Genomic DNA, 24,452 nt, shown 5'->3' with positions numbered 1-24,452 from the left:
TTCATGTATCACTGTGCCAGGCGGGGGAACTTACAAACTACAATGCAGAGACGCCATTAATGATATTCAGTCATGTGAGGGCAGCGACCGTATTATGATTTGGCATCTTGAAAACAGATTTGCTGTGGAAACCTTGAATTGTTCTCGAACGGTCGGGAACAACATTGAGAAAAGATCTGACACGGCAACAACCCCACTGTTTGTACTTTATACAGTGAAATTTGTTATTATCCTCTTTCTAGTAAGTAACATACAGGCTTTATTGTCTTACCTCATAGTTCAGTCAAAACCATTATCTTTATTTCCTTCCTGTCCTTTTTTTTTAAAGATAATTTTTCTTTTTAAAGGTTAGCAGTGGGGTGGTAAAGGACACAGACCTCCCAGCCGGCAGCAAAGAGGCCTGCCCGCCACCCATCCGCCTCTGGGTCCCACGTCTCAGGTGAGTGAAGGGCAGCCAGCCGCCTGCCCTCTACCCCACCTTCCTCTCCCAGTGCAGGGGCCTGGGGGGCTACTTACGGTGACTTCCTTCCCCAGGCTGATGGAGGCCAGGACTCGCTTCATTCCCTCTCCGCTTCCAATCTGCCAGATCAGGGCCTCTGCCGCTTGGTTCTTCAAGGGCCAGTCTCTGGCTTGCAGCTCATACCAAACGGTCCTGTGGAGACCAGCCACCCACGTGGCCTGAGCTCCCTGGCGGCACGGCTCGGCTCAGCTCAGCTCACACCCCGGAGGTGCCTGCTGCCCTGACGCCAGGAGCCCGGCTGGAGGACCCAGCATCCCCCTCCTACCTTCCTCACCCGCCAGGCTTCCGGGAATGCCTTGACTCCCTCCCGGGGCCCTGCGCTCCCACTGTGGCAGGAAGACTCAGACAGCACGGGCTCTGGACAGAGATCCCGGTACAACCGTTCAACCTCCGTGGGGTGGCTGCCCAGGGCCAAGGTTGTCTGAGGAGTGACAAGAATGCCCAGCCCTGGGCCTGGCACACGCAGGTGCTCAGGAAATGATAGTTAAAGGTCAGGCCAGGAAGAGACCACCCGCGAGGGAAGGATCCCCCAAGAGATTACGGGCTGAGGCCGTCACTCAGACCCTCCCAGTCCCCTTGCCCTTCTCGACTTATCTGGATGGGGCCTTCTCCGTTAGACCCACCCTGTCCAACCTGGGGGCCACGTGGGGCTACTGAGTACCTGAAATGTGGGGAGGGGAACTGAGGTGTAAAACACACACCAGTTTTTGAAAGCTTTGTGGGGTAGAATTTTAATTTCTTATTTTGATTACACGCTGAAATGATAATACTTTGGCTATATTGAGTTAAATATCTATTGAAACGGATTTCACCGGTTTCCTTTTTTTTTTTGGCCGTGCCACACTGCATGCAGAATCTTAGTTCCCCGACCAGGGATCTAACCACGCCCCCTGCAGTGGAAGCGCGGAGTCCTAACCACTGGACTGCCAGGGAATTCCCTCTTTTTCTTTTTTAATGTGGCGAAGAGAAAACTCTACACATCTGGCTCAAATTATGTTTCCATATTTCTATGTTTCTATCGGTCAGCACCCCAGCTCTTTGTGGGGCACAGCTGGCAGGACTCCCTGTTCTCCCAGAGGGACAGTCCTTGATGAGCTCTGGTGAGCGTCCTCATGGGGCAACAGGTGGGAATGACACCCAGAGTTAAGCATTCTATACAATCAGCTAATTTAGTCCTCATTTAACAGCTCTACCAGGGAGGTACTTTATTCTTCCCATTTTACAGGTGGGGAAACAGAAGGTCAAGGACGTGGTCACTGGCCCAAACAAGTGGCTGATCCCGACTCAAAGCACACCTCCCCCTGCCCCACCCCCGTGGCCAGTAGGACCCTCTCTTTGAGCCACACTTGGCCTCAGAGCCTCAGGCGGAGGGGTGCCAGGGGCCTTCTCACCCGAATGCATAGACGTCAGCCGCTTTGGAGAAGGGCAGCTGGTCCTCGTCCTTCCCAGGGGTCATCTCCCTCACGATCTCGGGGGCCAGGTAGCACAGCCAGTCATGTGACAGCTTCAGCTGGTTCTCACGCCTGGAGGCCAAGAGGTCAGGGCAAGGACATGGCCTTCAGTCAGCAGCAAAGAGGCCCGCAGGGCAAACACCCGCCCCAGGGCTGGTGCACCACCCACCATGGCCCAGAAAAGCAGCACACCCATCATGCACTTGCTCTGGGGGAATGTTACCAAGGAGTGATAACCAGGCTTTTCTAGAAAGCAGGCCAAGAACAGGCATCGGCAGGGAGTTGCACTGGAGGGTGCCGATTCTCTACCCTGGGAGTGTGAAGGGCATCTCCAAGCAGGGGATCAGATCTGCCTGTGGGCCTTACAACCCGGCCTGGGTCTGGCTCTCCAGCCCGGCTGCCGCCCTCCCTCCTGGGGTCCAGACGCTTGGGAAGGAGACTTTCTCCCCATCCCCACGCCCCCTTCAAGACTTGCGGAACTAGAACCTGATGTTCTTCCTCATAATGGGGACCTGAACCCTGGTCCCCTGCCCAAGTCGGTGAGCGTACAGGGAACATGTGAGTGAGGGGACCCAACCACCACGGGGGCCAGCCTGAGAATGAAGCACTACGAGTGACCTAAGTGTCACCCAAACCTGATTCTGGACCAGAAACACAAGAGCGGGACCAGAGCAGACCTGGCCTCTCCTACAGGGAGGGATGCCCCTCAGTGACAGACGGCGAGTGCCCAGACCTCGGCTGGACCTCAGGCCCACCAGCACCGCCCAGTTCCTCCCTAGTCTGTCCAGATGCCCAAGGCCAACTGACCGTCCCTCTCGGACCACGCCTGAGATCCCGAACAGCCCGAAGTCTGTGATGACCACTTTGCCGTTGTCGTAGAAGACGTTCTTGGATTTGAGATCTTTGTGCACGATGCCCTTGGCATGGAGATATCCCATTCCCTGGAAGACAGTGAGCCTCACGTCAGGAGCGGAGGGAAGGTGAATGACGAATGACTTAGCTCCTACTCTGGGCCGGGCCCTGAGCGGGACAGGACGCCCTACCCCACCCCCTCATTTAATCTTCACCACCCTGTCTCCTTTTTACAGGGGAGGAAAGCCAGCCTCAGAGATGGAAAGTCACCGGCCCCAGGCCACACTGCAGCTCAGGGGCATTGCTGAGATCTGGCGCCAGGCCAGTCTGCGCTCCTGCTGTGTCAGCGCGCTGCCCAACACCCGCCTTCTACTCAGATGAGGCGTGGAAAGGGTGAGGGGTGAGGGGCTGGGGGTCAGGAAGTATATAAAGGTTCACCGTGATGCTACTCTCTGTGTCAAGTTATAAAAGACCCGAGTGATCTGGGGTCTCTCTCAGGCTTTGCTGGCCTCTCCCCTCAGGCTGGGCAAGGGCTAGGGTTGGGGAACAGAGAGGAATTCCCATAGAGGGAGCCCCTGAGCTCAGGTGGTCCCACTGCCTGTGCTGTGGTAGAAGTCCTGGACTAAAGCTGAAATCCAGCCCAGATTCTAACTCACTGTGGGGCCTTGGACTTGACTTCTAAGCCTCAGTTTCCTCAACCTGCCAAGTGACAGGTCGGGGCTGGGTGATTTCTAACCAACGCTCTATTGGGACTGAACACTGCCAGGTGCATGGGATATGGGAGACCCGACGCAGGCATGATCTCATCCAAGGCCAAAGCCAGGATTCCCAGGTCCCCTGCTGCTCTGATGCTCTTGGGAACGGGGAGCGGGGAGGGAGAAGGGGGGTACTGTACGAGATGCATGACTGAAATGGGCATCCCTGCTGGGTCAGAAAGAGGCACATGTAAACCCATCTCCCAATCTCCCACATCAAGGGTGCTTCATGTGTGAGAACCCCGCCTGACTTTAAAGGTATCTTGGGGTGAGACGGGGAGAAGTAAAACCGGCAAAAACCACATTTAGGAAACAGAAGAATGAGCTGTGAGGCGGAAGCAGACAGAACTCAGCGGAGCGCAGAGCGCAGACCGAGAGGGGCTGGAGCGTGTCAGAGAAGAATGTACACAAGGCGGATGCTCTTCTGCAAGAGATGGGAGGGCTCGGGGTGCACCGCAGCCACTTCCCTCAGGCCTGCTGAGAGCTGTCATCCTGCCACGGAAGCCTAGAGTTCCAGGAAAGAGTAACTTGCTCTTTCCCAAAACACCATCCTGAATGTAAAACGATCCTCCTTAAAATATCTGCCCATTTCCCAAACCAAACCAAGGCACAAGCCTTCCCCAGTGACCAAAGAGAGCCAAGACCCCCATCTTGGGTTGAACAGGGACCAGCTGTGTGACTGAGGATAAGTGCCTGTACCTCTCTGAGCCTTGTTTATAAAATAGGTGTCACAGCCTCAAATGGCCAGAGAGTAGACAGAAAGTGCCCAGGTCTGGAACACAAACCCTCCTTCCTTCCCATAATTTCACAATGCCTCTAGAGTGGCCCCCAAGCCCTCTAACCAAAGGTCAAGCCCCCGTCATTATATTTTGAGCCTCAAAATATCAGAGATGAGTACAAAAGGAAGTGGCTTAGAAGTTCTCAGAAGAAGGGGGATGGGGAAAATAAATCAGCCAGCAGAGAGGAAGCTTCTGGCTCTGCAGCTCTAAAACCTTTGCACAACCTTTCTCTTCTGCCCTGGAATCTTCCAGATGGCTCACTGAACCTAACTCAGCAACCAGACTCCCACAGTGTCCTGACGATAAGGAGGGAGAACAGTTTGGGGGAGGAGGGCTGAGTCGGGCAGAGTGTGGAGCAGGGCCCAGCAGGTTTGGGGCCATCACAGAGTAGGTGTGACGCTCTGCAGGTCCCTCCAACTTCTCTGCAATGAGACAGACTACAAAGGAAGGCGTAAGTGTGATATTTGGGTTTGGGGGCTGCAAAAGTTTAATGCATTAGTGTAGCCACATGGAAATGTCACGTGGAAATCTTGGTGTTCATAAATGTCACTGAGATTTTTATCTTTTCCTTTCCAACGACGCGCACACACACACACACACACACAATGGATGCAAGGAGGGAGGGAGAAAAAAGAACAGAAGGCAAGACTAACTAACGACAGGAAAGGGACAAAAACTTGGTGGGAGCTGGTAAGAGAAAGCTTTCCCACAAAACCGAGAACCTGGAAAGAGGAAGCCCTATCCAGCACTAATCTAGTTCTTCTCTGGGCCTGTCTGTCGCTAAATAAAGCAACAAATAAGCTTTACTTTCATTTTTGTTTAATTACTTTAAAAAGATGAAAGGAGGGGCTTCCCTGGTGGCACAGTGGTTGAGAGTCCACCTGCCAGTGCAGGGGACACAGGTTCGAGCCCTGGTCCGGGAAGATCCCACATGCCGCGGAGCAACTAAGCCTGTGCACCACAACTACTGAGCCTGCGCTCTAGAGCCCGTGAGCCACAACTACTGAGCCTGCGTGCCACAACTACTGAAGCCCGCACTCCTAGAGCCCGTGCTCCGCAACAAGAGAAGCCACCGCAGTGAGAAGCCCGCGCACTGCAACAAAGAGTAGCCCCCGCTCACCGCAACTAGAGAAAGCCCGTGCGCAGCAATGAAGCCCCAACGTAGCCCAAAATTAATTACTTAATTATTTTTTAAAAAAGGCTGCCTGAGTTGAGCCTGAAGCCCTGTCCTCATGAAACTTGGATTTGGAAACTTTAAGGCAGAACCTCTGTCCCGAACCTTAATCAATTCTAACAGACTCTCACCAAGCGCTGGCCCTGGACCCAACGCTCTCTCCATGGATTATCCCAGTTTACCTTTGCACCAATCCAATGAGGGAGGCAACACTGGCATCTCCATTTCACAGGGGAGGAAGCCAAGGCTCAGAGAGGCTAATCGACCTGCCCGAAGTCACACAGCTGGTGTGACCAAGATTCAAACTCAAGCCATCTGTCTTTAAAACCCACTGAGTTTCTCCAGGGTGTCCAGCTCCCAGCAGACAAGACAGGGACAGAGGGAAGGAGATGGGGGTCCCACCCCTGAGGTGCCCCACCTAAAGGGAAAAACAGAGCAGCCACCACCACTACCCTGACATGGTCAGACAGACTGGGGGACAGCCAGGAACTCTGGAACCAGCTGGATGCCCCTTCACCTTAATGATCTCCTGGGCGATCTGCCTGGTCTTGTTGATGTCCACAGATGTCTTGGGGTCCCTCACAAACGAGTGCAACGTCCGTCCCTTGCAGAAGCTGTGAGGAGTGGTGGGTCAGGCAGAGATCTGGGGCCTGTGCAGCCCAACCCAAGCCCCTCTGGAGCCGGGGAGAAGCAGGGGCAGAGCTGTGCCCACCGGCCTCGGGAGGGCTCTCTCTGTCCCCTAGACCCTGGGTGCCTGAATCCTCGTTCTTGACCAGCCTGATGCCCATTCCTGCTGGGGCCTGGCCTGAGTGGGCAAGAACGCCGGTTCCCCGAGGCCTAGGGCCTGCCCACCATAGAACAGGAAACTCAGTTCACCAAGCCTCCTGGCAATTCAGAGCAGCCCACCTTTGTGGAAGTTCGAGGCAGGAACACGCCCAGGCAAACTCAGCAGCCAGGGAAGAATCTTTGGCCTTCTCGGGCCATAACCAGGCAGCATCAGGGCTCTGGGCTCACCATAACGATTTTCATGATCGTGTTATTTTCTGATCACAGGGATTTTATTACAATGCGGCGTGTGCTGGAGGGGAGGGGTGGCTGTCAGGCATGTCAGAGTGATTATTAGATAAGGGGCTTGTATGTTGTGGTCCCCACCTGTACCGACTCCTAAAACCCGGAGCGAGGAAGGACCCAGACAGAATGTGTAGCTTCATTCCCCTGCTCCAGGGAGAAGCTGACTTAAGCCATCTGAGGAAGGGGCTAGTTTTTAGGAATCATCTCCAAGGAGATAAGGTTCTTGGACCCTCAAGGTCTGGAATATCGGCTGATGGTTGCTTTTCTGTGTTCCAGTCCCCTCAGCAGATTCTAAAACACGTTAACTTTTTTTGGTTAATGTCCTTTCATTCTTTTGCTATATGTATTCCCTTTAAGGAAACTCAGACCTCTCATGGGACTGGGTGGATGAGGAAGAGATGGGAGGATGAATGACGGACGGCACTGAGGCTGGGATCCGGGGGATGCTGAGCTGGGGTAACCACACGCTCCCTGAAGCGTCACGGTGTCATGCTTGGGCTGGAATTTGGTCCCCACCCCACCAGGTCCACGTGGTGACCTGATGACCTCACACTGCTTGGGAGTTCTAGTGGGTAGTTACCTCGGATATGCAAGCAAGATGGAAATCATTTTTTACTTAGTAAACAAATACGGTTTGTTTGAGGAGAAGGTGTTTTTTCGAAGCACAGGGTCCAACTATAGAGAATGTCATCAGACTATTCTTTTGGCTGATGGGATTCAAGTGGTTTTTAGTTTTTTTCTTGACACCACGTCTATTCCAAAGATTCGTCACTAACCTCATACTGTTTTTCCTGATTTTAGAAGTAAAGACCCAATAACAACTTTTTCAATGCCATGGGCAAAAATGTTTCAGTTTCACACCCCTCTCGTGCTCAGGGGGGTAATGGGCACTCATCCACTGATGGTGGGAGGGGAAACTGGTGGACACTTTCTGGAGTAGAAACGGACAGCGTACATCAAAACGTGACATACGTGCACTCTGACCCAGCCCCGCACACGTACTGCCAGAAGTTCACCAAGATACAGAAACAGAGATGCTCGTGACGACAAAGTGTCCAGCCAAAGAGGGCTGGTTAAATAAATTAGGGGAGGACCAGCGATCGGGTTCCAGAGAGAACCCAGAGCCCAGCTGTGGGACTCGACCCAATTCCACTCCACTTTCAGTGACACCATATTGGTAACTTGAAATCAACTGCGGTGAGAGTGTTTACACCACAGGAATTGACAGATGCCATGTATCAATACTAGAGCTTCCCTCACCACCACCCAAGAGCTGGTTGTTAAACATTTACCAGCACACCACTGGAGGTTCTGCTACGTGACGTGATGGGAACACTATACAGGTATTCAGATTAGACCTCAGACCTGCACTCCAGCCAAGAAGGCAAAGTAACCAGTAGGCTCTTCGGTGTGTATTTTCACAAACACATAAATAGTTACAAACCAAATAGATAAACAGTTTAAAAACAGGAGCGTATACAAATTTTTTTTATTTTAATGGAAGGCGTGATAAGGAACTGTTTATAGTATCCACCTTTGGGGAGAAGCACCCGGGTGGGGTGGGAAGAGACTGGTTTTCACTTTATACTTTTCTGGAACATTTGAATTTTCTCTATCCTTAGGTACTGTTTTATTTATTTAATGTCAATGGGGTTATATGATGGAGAAATTACACCTCATTTTTGGTTTTCTTCTCCATACCTCTCTAAATGAAATCTTCCATGCCCTCCGGGGTGTCCACACAAATAACAGGGCCCCCAGGGAAAGGGGAAGAGGAGGCGGCCACCCCAGGGAGAGTGGGACCGGGTTACCTGGTGATGATGGCCAGGTGCGGCGGGTTCATGCAGGCCCCCATGAAGAGCACCACGTTCTCGTGCCGCGTCTGCCGGTAGTTCATCACCTCCTTTTTGAACAGCTTCAGGTGGTCCTGGTTGTGGCCGTCCATCTCCAGCAGGCGGATGGCCACCTCGCCGTGCCAGCGGCCGCGGTGCACCCGGCCCCAGCGGCCCTGCCCGATGGGCTCGCCCAGCTCCACCTGCTCGAAGGGGATGTCCCACTCCTGCAGGTACACGCTGGTCTGGCTGGCCTTGCGAGAGATGGGGCCTCGCCAGGGCCGGCGGGAGCTCGGCAGGTCATCCAACTCGTCCTCGTCGTCTTCGACCTCCGACCTGCCGGCCTCGGGCTCCTCAGCCTGGAAGGAGAGGAGGAGGGGATAGAGGGGGGCAGGGGACCTGGGGGCAGGCGGGGAGCAGAGGGGCCTGGGTTCAGGAAGCCTGGGCTCTAGTCGCAGCTCTGCGGGGCTTGCTGTGGACAGCAGGCAGGTCACTTCGCACCACACAGCCTCAATGTCCCAATCCACAGACTACGGCACTTGGCCCTTTTTCCCGCTAATGTTCCAAGACCCACCTATGAGTGACATCTAATCGCTGGGGAAGAGCATTAACATCCCCTGGCATGAAGAACTGGACCGCATTCGCCCTTTCTGGCTATGCTTTTGTTTAAACACACAGTTTCTGACTCTCCACTGTGTAAGAATAAATAAGTCTGCTATCTGCTCAAGATCTTTAAGCCACCGCACTGCTCGGCTGACACTGGTTCAAGGGTCAAGGTAGCAATTCTTGGCCCCAGCTACAGTCAGAATCACCTGGGGATCTTTGATAAGTCCACACACCCGGCCCCACCCCGGACAGACCAAAGGAGAGTCTTCTGGGCTGGGGCCCAGGCCTTCTGGCTGGGGGTGAAAACCATGGGAATGAAGAGTTTACTTTAGCCTCAAAAAAACAGAAAAGCAGAAGGAAGCTTGCTTCGTGGCATCCCTCGTTGCTCTCCCTGCCACGTGCACTGCTCGAGTCTGCTGCGGCGGGTGGCGGTGGGCACCTGAGATGGCCCTCGACAGGGCCCGGTGCCCATATGCTCCCAGACCCCTGCACGTGCTGAGCCGGGGAGAGAGGAGAGAGCTGCACCGTCGACGGCTTGCGTGTCGCCATCACTCACCTCCACTTCGTGATCCTCGGACGCATCTGCTTTTGGCGGGTTCTCAAGCCTAAGAGTAAAACAGCGTTTGTCCAAGAGACCCCGAGGCCGGGCCATTCTGCTCCCAGCTGGGCAGGGGACTCCCCATGTGAGGTCTGAGAAAGGGGCACCAGGCCTGGATCCCTACTTTGACCCACTTGGCCGTGGGAAAGGCAGTCAGGATGCTGTGGAAACACACAGGAGGCCGAGGACCAGACCCCGTTTCCCTTCTCTGGCCTTGGCCTTCTCCAGACTTAATCTGAGGGTGGTAGGGGCCGACGGGTGGGCAGTGACCATCAGGGCCCTTTCGAATCTGACAACCAGTATGGGGCTCTGAGCACATGCACAGGACTTGGAATTCTACTTGAGAACTGGCTCTGTTGCTCCCTAAGCTGTGTGACTGGATGCAATTTCTTAACCTCTCTGAGCTGGCTTCCTCGTCTGTATGTTGAGGATGACACCTACTTTACACCTGGCTGAGAAATATACAAAAAAATGTGAGACAAGTACTCAGCACGGCCTGACACAGAAAGGGCTCCATAAACAGGAGCCATATAATTAGGTTTCTCTAACGCTGAGTGCCCTTCGCCGGGCCTTCCTGGGTCACAGACGACTGCCCCACCCAATGCTGACTGCACCAACAGGTGGCAACTGAAACCCTATGGCTGAGTTCACTGGATCACAGGGTGAACTAGCCCAAGCTGTGTCCCATCTGGCTGCCCAGGTACATGGCAAGGTCTGGAATGGGAGGGTCAGAGATTTAAAGGTGGAGGTGGGAGGCGGTCAGGGATGTGCGTCCAGCTTTAACAAGTCCCCAAGGAGGAGAGAGCGCAGGGCTGCCTACCGGGAACTGTCCGCTTCGGCGAATGGGACTGCCTGAGGAAATGCCGAAATGTCTGGAGGAAACAGAAAACAAACATGAGGCGTGAGACCCCCTTCCACTCCCCCGGAAGAGACAGTGTTTGCAAAGCCAGCACCCGCAGGGCCGAGCGTGCTCGCCAGCAGCCCCTCGCTGGGCTGCACACGTGCTCCGGGGCCACTTCCCCTGGGCTTTTCCTAAAACAGAACACGGACGCAGCCTCCACAGCCCTCGGTTTTGCCCACACAGCTCTGCCGTGGGAAGGGACTCCAGTGGGGGAGGAGGCTGAGACTTCTCAGTCACCACCATCGCCCCGTGGCCAAACCGCCCCAGACAAGCAAGTGGTGAGAGCGACAGGGCTGCTCTTTACCGGGTGTGTGGGCCAGACCCCCCTTCCACGGCTCCGAGGCAGGGGCTGGTTTCACACCCCTTGAGAGTGGGGAGACTCTCGGGCCAGCAGAGGCCCAAGGCCGGACTCGCAGGTGGCTCACTAGTGTCACGTGGTGCCTGGCACAGCCGCCGGGGACTGCTGGTGGGGACCAGGGGCCCCATCCCCTCAGCTTCAGGGTTTGGGTGGCTGGTGGGGCAGCCTCTGGGCAGAGAGCAATGCACGGTCCACACGCGGGGGCCCCAGGATTGGGCAGCTGGCACTGACCCCTGAGCCTGGGGCCTTCCCAGCTTCAGCACTGAAAGCCCCACATCCAGGGGACACAGGACAGATGGTCACCGCAGTGTGGGGCCAACACGTTACAGGCCAAATGCCCCACGGCTGCTTCTGCCGCTGGCTTCTTTCTGTCCTCTCTGGTCCCTTCTAATCGCACACGGGAAGGCTGGCAGCCCCAGGCCTGGGTGGGCCCCTTGCTCCCCTTTTCAGCAAAAGAAGAGACTGGAGGTGGCAGTGGCTTGAGCTAATCAGGGCCTCTCCCTGTCCTCTAGGACAAATAGCGCCCCCATCAGCCAGCAAACCTCCCTCTGGGCTTTCTCCAAGGCTACCCCTGTAGCTTTCTCAACATCTCTATCATACTTGGAGAGTCTGATAGAGGTCGTGGGCCTTCTTATTAGGGAAATGCACACATGTACCCAACATCTGTGTACAATTTCTGGGGAATCCTAGACCCGGAAGCCTCTTCTAAGGCTCTTCCAGACACCACTACACTGTGTCTGCAGACTGTCAAGGGCGGCCTGGTGTTTCCACCCACCCAACGCTGCTCACATGTTTCCACAGAAGACAAACACATGCACAGGGACAGGGGGACATGGGGAGGTGGGGGTCTGGGGAGAAACCGCACCCCAAGTTGTGGGGGAGGCAAAATGTCTCTGAATCTTCATACTTTTCCTTAAACGTTAAGAGTGCATTTTGCATTCTGCTCCAGATATGTCCACACTTGTTTTAATAGAACTATATTTCCCTTCTCTCCCCCCTGACATATCTTCAGAGCAAGATGGACCCTTCTGGAAGAAGAACCGCACGTTTTCCCCACGCTTTCAAGGGTGCTCCCCTGTACGTCACCCTAGAGCAGTAACCAGGGAGGCTCTTGGAGGGGAACCACGGGAAAAATGGGTATGAAGCCACAGAGCAGCGCAGGGAGCCTGGCCCTGAGCCCAGCCAGCCTGCACAGCCTGCAAAACCACTGGGGTGGGCCTGTAAGAACTAACAGGGGCTCCCAGTCACTCCCCTCATGGAGCTGGGCTGGGGAACAGAAAAGCCTGGAATAACCAAAATACCAGGACTTCAAGACAGACCTGTTTAATCCAGGAAAAACAAAATTAGCTACAGTCTTTGTCTAAAACACACAGAACCTTCATATGGCCGAGTTCAGAATTAAAGTTGCAGATTACGTGTACTATCGCTTGTCACCTCCAGCTAGAGAAATAAGTACTAATTGTATAAACTCCTTAGGGGCAGGAATATGGTCAAATGCAAAGGCTGGCACACAGAAGGTGTACAAAACAATTTCTGTGGAAGGGAATCGACGAGAATGTCTTATTGAAAGTTTTCTTCTTTATAAACTTTCTACACTGGAGGCATTTCCAACAACTGCCAGCAGATGGCGCTGTGTGACAAGGCTCTGGAAGGTGAGGCCCGCCGAGTAAGCGAAGGCTGCTGACCTTCCCAAACTGGCATCCCCTTCTTTAAGATCGGGTAGTAGTTTCCCCGCCATTATATAGAGGAAGATATCTTGTCAGATGCTCATAAGACATCAGCAAGAGATCCTCTCCCCTTATTCTGCAGACTGGGTTTCTGCCACCTCCTAGCTGTGTGACCCTGGACAAATTGCTTGAAGTGTCTGTGCAAGACGAAGGACTGGATGGATGCCAAGGGTCCTCCCAGGAAGGCACTGCTCCTGTGAAGGGCCAGCCTCAAGGCTACTCCCTCTGGCCCCTTGCCCAGCCTCAACAGACAGTCAGCTCTCAAAATAGATGGGTGTGAGACTCAGGTACCTCCAAGGCGCCCAGGGAGAGGGCTGGACAGAGGCGGGCCACGTCAAGGGGCAGTTGGTGGAACCATGCAAAGGACTCACCTGGGAAGATAAACTGCTGTCTATGATGCATATAGTAGGCAGCTTTAAACAGAAGAGCAGGTAAGTCACACACACAACAGCAAATGCAGCAGCAGGAGAGGGGACAGAGGCACGGGCTCGGGGGAGAGGGGCTGCTTATAGGGCTGGGGCAGCCCTTCCCCACCTGCCCTGCCCCAGCTTCCACGGAGGAAGGAGGAAAAGAGCTGGGAGGAAGCGGTTATTAGCAGGAGCCCCCAGGAGTAAAGGCACTTGCACCGGAGGGCTGGGGCTTGGAGACCCAGTCCCAGGGAACAGCCTGCTGCAGAGCCCTGGCCGATTCCATCCACCTCCCAGGCCCCCTTCTCCTCTGTGAACTGAGCATGAGCCCAGGAGGGCAAAATACAACGGGAGATTCTGGAAACACTGAACAGTGCTGTGTGCAGGAGGGAAAAATCCCCCGGCCTGCATTCACACCTGCCAAGTGCTGAGGCTTCGGTCACTAGAAGTCACCATCCAAAACAATAACCTTGCTCCAGGGTTAGCCTCGGAGATACACAGAAATGCTCCCCACGACAGAGTGGGTGGACGGTAGGAGGAGGTCCCATCCCACCTTAACAGCCGGACCAGCCCAGCCCGTGACCAGAGAGAGAGCAGATCCTGGAGAGAGAGGGCTCTGTGCAGGGGACAATGTGAGGCCCGCCTGGGGACATCAGGGAAAGCTGAGAAGCTCTGGCAGACATCACACAAAGGACTTTTTCACTGGCTGTTGTTTTTCAAACAGGCCCTTCCTTTCAGAAAAACCCAAACTAGGACGTTCAGCAGAAGGCCCGGTTTCAGAGCATAACAATGACAGAGCAGAACACGAGAGGAGGGTGATCACGCGGGGCCGTCGCTGGGTCTCTGGGGAGGGAGAGGTGGGCCCGGGACGACACACTAATGTCGGGAGATGTCCAGCCACATGCGTGTTAAGGTGAAGGGGCAGGCAAAAAAGAAGAAGGATTCTTAAAAGTCTCACCATCCCCCAAAAGAAGTCCCTGGGACCCTGCGGAGATGGGCCCAGAGAGGCTGCCTGGCCTCCTGCCAGCTGCAAGCAGCCCCAGCCAGGGCTCCCCTGGCACAGGGAGAGCTGTGCCTCTGTGCTCCCCAGCCTGGAGCCCCAGGGGCCAGTGACAGGTGGGGCCTGGCCTGGCACTCCATGGGCTGAAGCTGGCAGTGGGCCTGGCTGGGTCCGGAGCAAACTAGAATATCCCAGCCACCCTCCTCCCCTGAGCTGCCACCTGAAACACACCGAGGGCCAAGACCAACCGCAAGGGGCCTCCTGGGAGGCCAGGGTCGGAGTTCAGTCCCGGACGGATGAGTGGGCTTTGCTCTGCTCCTGGGGGAGGTGGGACACCCCAGGCCTGGCCGAGCGGCGGGGTCCCTGTCCCTATAGAGCCGGGGCAGCCGGGACCATGGTCAGAGGTCAGCTCTGCTCTGGCACGCACTCCCCGGTGGACTCCGTGGCCTCATCCATACAAGGGGATAGCCTAACTCCAGCCTCACACGGTCTCTTGTTTTATGGAAAAGGGAACCAAAGCACCCCTTTAAGCAGCTTGTCCAGACCACAGAGCAGGTAAGCCACAGAGCCCCGGATTCCCTCGCCCCAGCCTTCTGGGCCCGCCCCAGCCCTGTCCTGCTTGTCCTGCTTCCTGGGAGCTCAGAAGCCCCGAGTGAGCAAACAACGCCCAGGAGAAGCCACCCCGTGCATGGGAGGGCAGCACTGGGATCAGGTCAAGGACCCAGGCTTGGGGCTTCCCTGGTGGCTCAGTGGTTAAGAATCCGCCTGCCAGTGCAGGGATCACGGGTTCGATCCCTGGTCCGGGAAGATCCCACATGCCGTGGAGCAACTAAGCCCGTGCGTCACAACTACTGAGCCTGCGCTCTAGAGCCCGCCCGCGAGCCACAACTACTGAACTGGCGCGCCTGGAGCCCGTGCTCTGCACCAAGAGAAGCCACCGCAATGAGGAGCCGGTGCACCGCAACGAAGAGTAGCGCCGCAACTAGAGAAAACCCGCGCGCAGCAACGAAGACCCAATGCAGCCAAAAATAAATAGGTTAAATATATTAAAAAAAGAAAAAAACCCAGGCTTTCCATCAGACTTGGCTTTGATCCCACCTCTGCAGTTTGTATGCTGTACAGCTCAGGGCAAGCTGCTTGCTCCCTCCAAACCTGCGTCCCCATCTGTAAAATGGGTGCAATCACAGCAAGTTTAAGTACGGGGATGCTCTTGGGCTCGGCACAGAGCCTGGCTCCCAGCAAGTGCTCTTAGTGGTGGCAGTGTCTGACCTTGAGCCTGCCGGGGTGTGCAGAGAAGGGACATGCAACCCCACCCCTGAGGCCCGAGAAAGCCCCGAGGTGTGGTACCTGGGAAGTTGAACCTGCCGTCCCTCTGGCCGGGCGAGGGGTTGGGGGGCGTGGTGGCACTGGGTGGGTTGGACGACGTCGGGAAGGGCGCTGGCGAGGAGGGCGTGGAAGACGTGGTGGAGGACGGGTTGCTGCTGGAGTCCAGGTGGTTCATGGCCAGAGGATGCTCCTGCGGGACCAGAGACACAGGCAGTGGCAGGGACCGCCCAGCCCCGCCTGCCCCCCACCCCTCCCCGCCTAAAACGGAGGTCAGCCAGGGCGTCCTGGCGTTTTATGGGTCTGATATTTGAGGGGAGAACGGGACAGGGAGACGCGCACCTCAACGTTCATCCCCTGGAGGGCTCCTCTCATCTTTCTTATTTCAGCTCAAGCGTCCTTTCCTCCCCAAAGTCCTTCCCCAGTCCTGGCCGGGGCGTGCTCCTCCCCTTTATCCCCCCATGGTTCCCAGCACTCTCCATCAGGGCACTTGAACTACGGTTTGTCAGCTGCAGGCGTCTTGGGCGGTTTTCTGAAGACTCTCTCTCCACCACGCTGTGTGTGTCCCCCGAGAGCGAGGACCACACCTGCTCGTCATACACCCAGGGCCTGGCTCTGCTCTGGCTACAGAGTAGGCTCTTTTAACGAATTAAAGTCAGCCTCTGACAAGCCTCTATTTAGTGGGTGGTAACAGTGGGTGCCTCATAAGTGCTCCCTCCACTCAGCAGGGGGACCTGCCGGCTAGGACATTCAGTGGCTTGGGCCCTAGCAAGGCCAGAGGGCCACCTGAGGGAGGGCTACTGGGGGGACTGAGTCTACATCAAGGGGGGACCCTGGGCCTGATCAGTGTTTCCCAGACCACACACCAATTCCTCAGGGGGTTGGGGAGGGATTCCTGGTCAAAAAAGTTGGGGCCAAGTTGGGTTTAATGCTACACTCAGCCGGTCTCTCCTCTACAGGCCCTCAAGGCTCTGGGATGCACGGTAGACTCTGGAATCCACCAAAGCCATGCAGTGGGCTTCGCTGTCCAGCGGCCACCCACACTGCCTATTGCCAAGCTAAAGGGGGGAGGGGGCTGCAACCACTGGCCCTCACTCTGTCCGCTCACATGTCAAGGCCAGACCCTCCATCCCGGTCAGGCCAGGCCAGCCAGGGCAGGGGGCTAGCTCGAGGCAGGTTGAATCCCAGCCCCGACTCAGCTGCTGTGTGACCTTGGATGAATCACCCCACCCTTCTGAGCCACACGGCGCACTGTCTACACAGCAGGGGCATCAGCTGCTGCCTCAGGGGGTCGGTTATTCGCTCAGCATTCAGTACACACGTTCCCTCGCTGCCTGTTGTGTGCCAACCGCCAAGGCAGGCGTCAGGGGCCCGACGGGAGCACAACCCCACGGGCCTGCCCCCCACAGCACCCATGCACCCTGGGCCTGCCTCTCATTCACGGGGGACCCCGTGCTCAATTTCCTCATCTGTAAAGTGGAGGTGATACCAAATTCCCTGGCGGTCCGGTGGTTAGGGCTCTGCGCTTTCACCGTCGAGGGCGCAGGTTCAATCCCTGGTCGGGGAACTAAGATCCCGTAAGCCGTGTGGCGCGGCCGAAGAAAGAAAAATAATGGAGGTGATACCAGCACGTGACCTTTAGAACTACGGTGGGGATCAAATGAGGATCAGTGGAAAAAGTTCCCGACTCAGTGTAAGTACTCAGGAAATGGTGGCTCAAAACAGAGGAGGGGGGGTATGGGCACATAACTGAGATTTGGACACAAATGCGAAATCTACGAAATGGCTAAATATGGGATCCCTAAAGGCCTCCCTCTGGCCACACACCCCGGGTTGCAGTATCATTGTCCCCTGCTGGACCTCCACATTGGGGGTGCTTCACAGAAAGGAACCCTGGGTGAGGGTTCGCCTCACATTATACCTTTTTGGTCAGTGCTTTGGGGAGGGTTCCGAAATGGGGTTCGGCTGCTCTGTCCACCGGATTGTTGATGTCCGAGGGGACAGATTCTGTCCTCCGAAGCCTGGGTACTGTTTAAAAAGAGGGGCGTGGTAACCATCAGCAGGAAACAGGTTCAAGAAAGATGCACCCCAAAGCCAGAAGGGGGAAGGGTAGAACACTCACGTGGAAGGAAGGATATTCTACAGGCGGGGGCTTCTTTTGTGCACTTGTTATGACACTTCAACCTGGTAACGAAGGCAGGGTTAGTGCACGAAAAGCCACACGGGACCCCGGGACACACGCAGGGGCTCGGAAGCACTGCCTGGAAGTTTTGTGCAACACTCAACCATGACTGCCTCGACTCCCACAAATGTCTCAGCAAACATTAGCTTAACCGTGTAGAACATCTGATGTTAATAGTACTAGCAGCTACTATCTGTTGCGTACGACCATGTTCCTGCTATCACCTGCCCAGTCTTCACGTCAAAGCACGTTTGATCACACCCACTTTAACTTGCTGTGGGTCACACAGCGATTTCTCTCTTCTAAACAAAAGGAGACCCTCTATCCGTGTTCAGAAAGCTTGAGACAAGTCTGAACTTAAAAGAGATGAATTAGAAGGAAAATGTTTCCATTACCAAAGGGTCCCAGGGAAGCAAGGGGCAGCCCCTCCTGCTACATTCCTACACAGGCTACGTGGTCTGAGGACCAGAATGGCAGAAGTGGAAAGAGCTGGATTCTTGGTTTGGTTCTGCCGGCTGACCCCCCTCTTGGGGTTCTCGTTGATCAAATGGGCTGATGGTTGGGGCTCTACCAACTTCACTGCAATTGCAGGAGAGCCTGGGGCTCAGAGGTTATCCTGTGCTCTCCGCATGAAAGGTATTACTTGAGAGGGAGCTGGAGGTCCCCAGTTTAAAGCCAAATGACCAGGAGCCACAAAAGACCTAGACTGGTGAGAAAGGTCTGGCTTCTCCTTTGCGTTTTCCTGATGACTTTCCTAACCACAGTTTATCCAATTGACACACATGAGACCCATCACCTACGGTCTGGCAGGAGCCCAAATACTTTAACTATACACACTAGCTCAGATTCTTGGAGCAATCCTGATGGACAGAGAGACCTGGCACCATCTTCCCAGATGTACACCTGACAAAAATGAGGCCCAGAAAGGGCAAGCACCTTGCCCCAGGTCACACAGCAACACAGGGGCAAAGTAGACTGGGAGCAGACTCCAGGTCCATCCTTTATAAGGTGAGGGCAGCCAGACAGCAGGGGACAGACTCTGCTCACCCTACATTGTTCACTATCCTTGCCTTTCTTTCCTACCAGAAACCACAACAGTAGGGAAAACGGTTGAATTTGTATAGAATCTACATTCTCCCCTCACTCTCTTCTGGAAGTACCATAAGCCACTTCTCTGTTTCTACCATTCCCTGTCCCCATTTCCCCATTCCTTGTGTGCTAACACGTAAGGCTAAACTTCAGAACTCCTTACAGTTTCCAGAACAGTCCTGCCATTCCTCTCTGCCTTTGTACAAGACGCTCTCTTGGCCTGGAATTCTCTTTCCTCCTTAGTCTACCTGGTAAACTTCTATTCATCCTTCAGAGCCCACCTCAAATATTCCCTTCTTCTAAGAGTGCTGTGCCTGATGCTCCCTTAATCTTCCTAGAGAGGGCTGATCACGCCCTGGTGTGCCGAGATTATGAATAGGTTTAGGAACTCTCAAAGGAGTTCCTTTGAACTCCGACTTGACCTAAGGCCAAGAATCAGGTAGCAAGACTATTACTAAAGTAAAAGCACGGAGTCTGCTCCCCTCTGCCCCGCCCCGCCCATCACCTGCAATGCTTGCACTTCACTCCGAACATCATGCTCTTCTGGCACACGTGGCAGACCTGCGACAGCCAGGACTTGGTGGAGAACCTGTACGGGGTGGACACACAGAAATGCTCAGGGAGGCCAGGATGGAGAAGGGTCCACAAAGCGGCAGAGAGACCAGGAGACTTGGTTCCATCCCAGAGCCCCGGGCACCCTCTCGCATGCAGGGCAGGGACACCCAGAGGCCACTGCTTCCCCCAGGCATTCAGATGTCTTAGTCACAAAGTCTTCATTGCCAGAGTCCCAAAGCTGGTGTGGTCACCGACGCCAGCTCTCTGGCAGGCAATTTGGCAAAAGCAATCAAAATCATAAGTGCGCACACAGAGCGATTCCAGTGCCAGGAATTCATCCAACAGATGCTCCCACGGGTGTCAAACGACGCACTGAAACGGTTACTCACTGTAGCATGTTTGTGGCAGAAAAGACGAGAAACAAGCTGTGTCGTTTAGGTGTACAGGTGACTGACTGCATAAAGTATGATCCATGCACACCACCAAATACCACGCAGCCGGAAAGTAAAATAAGGAAGCTCTTTTTGCACAAATAGGCAATGGCCATTAAATCATGCTGTCGGTGAAAAAAGCAAGGTACAATGCAACACAATTCCACTTATATGAAGTTCAAGTACAGGAAAAACTAACCTATGATGACAGAAGTGAAAGGTACCTCTGGGTGGTAGCACTACGGACTGAGAAGAGCCAAAGAAAACTTTCTGGGATGTGGAGGCTCTGAATCTTCCTCTGGGTGGTATACGTGGGTGTATACATATGTAAGAATTTATTTGTGTACTTAGCTCTATATAAATTATGCCTCGATTTTAACAAGAAAAAAAAGCAAAGGATAGGACAGTGTGTATAATATATGCAATATTTGTGTGAAAACAAAAAAGGAGGCGGAAGAATATACATATGTCTTTGCTTATATAAAAATATCTCCAGAAGGACACACAAGAAACAGCCAAGATCTGCCTATAGGGGGAACTGGGGCCTGGTGACAGCAGCAGCGGGACTTTTGTCATATATATACCCTTTCAGACCTCTTGAGGTTTGAATTATAAATGTATTTCAATCCAAACTAAATAAAGTTTTAAAAAAACCACAAAAGATATATTGGAAAGGAGGATGGGGATAGAGTGGGTGGTATCCTCCAGAGAAAAGGTCCAAGGTCCATTCATAGGGTGGGGAGGCCTGAGGGCAGAAAGAACTCACATTTTTGGAGGACTAGATTTTTTTAAGCGTTGTATATCATAGTAACAACAGAACAAACAGCAACAGTGTTTGGGGAACGGTTTGTGATGCGTCCATGAACATTAGCTTACTCCTGGGAGCGACCACCCCTGGGAGTTAGGCAGGTCTGCGATTCTTAGTACACAAGCAAGGAAACCAGCTCAGAGAGGTTAGGTGACTTTCCCGAGGTCACACAGTCCCTGTGTGACCCGGGACCCCAGGTCTCTGAACCAGAGCACGGCTCTATAAGAGACCTCTTGGCCAGAAAATGAGGGGAAAAGCGTGGGCATTGGGGCCCGACCACACTGGCTTTGAATCCTGCCAACTACTGGCTGTGGGATGGGTCAAAGCCTTTGCAAATGAGGCCAGCACTCTCCCCTCACAGGGATCTGGGGGGGATCGCTCGCGTGCTGTATAAATGTGCAGAGCATGGACTGTGGGCGTGGACGTCACTGCTTCTACTCAGCCAAGATGGGAGCTTGTGGGGCAAAAGGACAAAGACGCCCACCCCCTTGGAACGCTTTTTAAGGAGCCCCGATCTGGCCACCCTGGGATCACACTCTCCTTCTCTCTGGTCTTTAGTCTCCTCTCATGTCAACATGGGGGGAAGGGGAGCAGCTCGGTGGTACGTGAGATGACCTCCACCAGGAAGTCCTGAAAGCAGGTTGAAATGAGAGTCGGGGCTCGGCCGGAGAAGAGGCAGGTGCCAGGGAGGTGGAAGGGGCGGGGTGAGCGTCATGGGACAGTTTTCTCCCCTCACGATTGGACCAAAAACCTTCAGAGCTTCTTGTCGAGAGAGGCCCGGATCACGAATTTAGAAAAACCAAGAGGGTATGACCGTGATGTCCCATACCCACGCCCGGAACCCAGGCAGGCAGGGCGGCCTGGCCATGCCAGACAAGAGGGGTACTGCTGCCCGGGTGGAAGGGAGCGGCAGCCTGGGAAGCACTCGGGGTCCAGCTGGCAAATCCTCTGTGCGACCAGGTGCAGCCAAGGCAAAAATGAAACAAAACTGATCCTGGTGTCCCTTGGATAAGTCGGCCTCTCTCCGGCTAGAGGTAGAGGTTAAATACCCAGCGCTCCCCAGGGCTGGACGCGTGAGCCTCACATGCACTTCACCCCATTTTATCCTCACGACAGGACTGAGAGCAAGTCCCAACCGCAGAGGGGGAAACTGAGGTTGGGAGGGATTCCTGCCGACGGGCGATGGGGGGGTCCCCACCGGAGCGGGAACAGGAGATGTCCTGCTCTCTCACGGCTGGGAATATCGCACTGGACACCGGGTGGAGAGGGAGGCTCTCAGACCTTCACTCAGACAGCTTCCCCTGGTGCCAGAGACTCTCCTCCCCGAGGCTCTGGGGTACAGGCATCCCGGCCCTGCCAAGGCTCTCAACAGAGGTGCCTGGGCACCAGCCACGGGGCTCAAGCAGCGTCTCGGTGGCCACGTGACCTCGGGCAAATGACTCAAGCCCCGCGAGCCGAGTCTGCACCGCTGGGTGAGGATCCGAGGCTGGCCTCCCGCACAGGCTGGAGTGCAGCTCACGCTCCGGGGGGGAATGAGTGGGCCCTGCTGTGTTCACAGCATCCTTTAATGGGGCGGCTAGAGCACCACGCATCCCAAGGGACCATCCTGCTGGCCATCGGCGCGTGGGGGATGGCGGGGGGCGGAACGAGGCGCCGCCCGGAGCTGCTGTTGGCAGCACACGTCAGCCTCACGAGCGCTGAGGCCGAGGTCTGGGCTGTCCACGTTATGGGTCCACATCAGCCACGCCAGCTGCGCGAGTGCCAGAGTCACCGGAAGTTGCTGGAATCCAGACTGGCAACCCGAGAACCTTAGGGATGGGGTCTGGAGTTTCAGCACGTTCCACGGGGCTCTGATGTGTGGCCAGTTATGTCCACGTAACTGATGTCGTGCTGGACCCAGAGGACGCTCTCGGCCCCTCCTCCCTGGGCCTTTGACCCTGTTTCTCCTGGGACCTGTTTTTCCCCAGCAGACTGAGGAAGAGACCCAAGGAGGGGCAGGAAAGGGCCCAGCAAGTCCCAAAGGCTGCTGGTGACAGGCAGGGGCTCCAGGTGGGTGTCGGGCCGTGTCCACAGAGGCATGGACACACAGACCGGAGGCAAAGAGCCCTGAGAGACGGGGGTCAGGACAGCCCCTCCCCATGTGCTGAAGAGCGACCCCCTGGTAGAGGCTCGGCTTATATGGGTCCCAGCCCAGCTCTGTGCCCCCTCCCCGCCCCAGCCCAGCTGGGCCTACCTGTGTGTCACCGAGAGCCCGATGTCCCTTCGTACCATCTGTGGGGATCCGTGCAGGAGATCTGTGGGGAAAAGGGCCAGGTCAGGCAGGCTGAGGGGGCCCTGCTGGGGACGGCGTGTGCTTGTGACCTTCTGTCTCAGATATAACAGGCTAGGGCGGTATGGAGGGACCGCCATATGGCAGAGGGACAGCTCCCTGAACCTGCATCTAATCAAGACAGAGACGGCCAGGCGAGACCAAAGGGGGCCAGTGTGGTCACCCTCATGCTTGGGCCCCCCCGCAAACAAATGGTACCACTTAGCCTCCGCAGACGGTTCAGAAATGGTCCCTGTGAGGTTTCTAGCATTGGCGGGAGGCAAAGCCAAGGTGAGGACAGCAGCTCCGCTCCCCCCCGTCTCTTGCACTTCCTTGTGGATGCACCCACAGGCCACCAATTCTGGCTGCTTCTTGGTAAGCGAGCAGAAGCTGCCTGACCCTTGGCAGAGGGCTTGAGGCTGGTCGGCCACGTGGCATACCTAGCTTTCCAGTCACAAGCACCTTGGGAATTTTGCTCTGAGAGCCACCAATGCCAGAGCCCGGCAGGTAGAGGGAAGACGAGATGAAGCTTTACCTGTTCCCACGTAGTCCAGCCCCAGCCGGGCACTCAGTCTGAGCCTTTGGGGAAGTCTCAGGCCACGAGCTTTGCCTGCCTTCCTAGAGGGCACCCTGGCCTCTCTCTCCAATCCTGGCTTCCTCATAAGAACAGGCATCCCTGGTGTTCGTGGTATAATAGGTCAAGCAGTAGGGGAGCAGCTGAAAGCAATCTGTCCATCCACCAGCAGCCCACATGTCTAACCCCATCTCCCCTCCTCCACCAGGGCACCCCCCTCCCCCCACCCTCCCTTCTGCCCATACTCAACACTGCCTATCTCCTCCTAGAGCAGGGGTTCTTAACTGAGCCCATGGATGGGAACCCTCAGGGGCTCTGGGAACCCTCTGGACTGGTAAGCGGAATGATGTGTGCTTTCCCCTAGAAAGAGAGTCTACACTTTTATCCAATTATCAAATAGATCTGTGACCCAGAAAGGTCAGGAACACAGTGCTCCAGTGATCTGTGGCCATCTCATACCCTCTGAGTCAGCCTTCCACCCCATGCTGGCCTGGCACACAGCTGGCGCTCAGTAAGTGATGGTCCACTCAAGGCCAAGTACCACACACCCAGCCACAGGAGAAGGGAGTGATGGAGGTACTGACTTTTCCTCCTACACCAAGGGGGGAGTCTGATCGGAACCAAAAGCCCTCTGCCACCCCCGATAGTTGAACCCACAATCTCGCCAGCACGTCTGCCATGGAGCTGCCTCTTCCCAACTCCGTCCTGGGGGTGGGGGCCACCCTACCCCAGTCAGTAGCCAAAGCCATCAAAGCACGTGGGTCTAAAAGGGGTTAGGTTGCCAGTCTAGGAGAAAGACTATGGGAAAATGAGATTTTAACCATCTATCTCTGAATGCAACCTACGATTGATTTGTAATGTCTGCCACAGGCCTGGGATAGATAGGAGGGAGGTGAGATGAGGCCGTCCCTGATGGAGATGAAACACTGGTCCTGAAGGCCTCGTCCTGCCTTTCTGGAAAACTGGGGAAGCAGGCCTCACTGCTATGGTCCCTGAATTACTATAGCAACTGGGAAGATGGCAGGGCCAGGCTGTCCTAGGGATGCAAGTGCTGGATTCTCCTCCAAGCCTCTGTGAAGGACCCTGGGAGTTTCTGCCTGTGCCCTGGGGACAGGGAAGTGCCCCCTCCCTCCTCTCTCACCCCGGTGGTC

General features: G+C 55.2%; 1 protein-coding gene across 9 annotated transcripts in view; it reads right to left on the bottom strand.

Annotated features, from left to right (window-relative positions):
- Positions 1-24,452, bottom strand: part of KSR1 (kinase suppressor of ras 1) — a 160,777-nt gene that overhangs the window by 18,328 nt on the left and 117,997 nt on the right. For all 9 annotated transcript variants that reach the window (XR_003001903.1, XM_024735550.1, XM_024735566.1 and 6 more), the window contains 12 exons: positions 22,653-22,713; positions 19,131-19,214; positions 17,477-17,538; positions 17,276-17,382; positions 15,379-15,547; positions 10,459-10,510; positions 9,597-9,645; positions 8,414-8,793; positions 6,049-6,145; positions 2,779-2,912; positions 1,912-2,043; positions 517-652 (listed from right to left, as the gene is read on the bottom strand). Coding sequence is in view for 8 of the 9 variants with exons in the window: in XM_024735550.1 (XP_024591318.1) it covers positions 517-652; positions 1,912-2,043; positions 2,779-2,912; positions 6,049-6,145; positions 8,414-8,793; positions 9,597-9,645; positions 10,459-10,510; positions 15,379-15,547; positions 17,276-17,382; positions 17,477-17,538; positions 19,131-19,214; positions 22,653-22,713 (1,463 nt within the window). In the remaining variant the exon portion in view is untranslated. The remainder of the gene's footprint in view (positions 1-516; positions 653-1,911; positions 2,044-2,778; positions 2,913-6,048; positions 6,146-8,413; positions 8,794-9,596; positions 9,646-10,458; positions 10,511-15,378; positions 15,548-17,275; positions 17,383-17,476; positions 17,539-19,130; positions 19,215-22,652; positions 22,714-24,452) is intronic.

Source organism: Neophocaena asiaeorientalis, unplaced genomic scaffold (assembly GCF_003031525.2).
Source record: "Neophocaena asiaeorientalis asiaeorientalis breed wild unplaced genomic scaffold, Neophocaena_asiaeorientalis_V1.1 scaffold129, whole genome shotgun sequence".
Classification (NCBI taxonomy): domain Eukaryota; kingdom Metazoa; phylum Chordata; class Mammalia; order Artiodactyla; family Phocoenidae; genus Neophocaena; species Neophocaena asiaeorientalis.
This window is presented reverse-complemented; position numbering and strand designations above follow the sequence as displayed.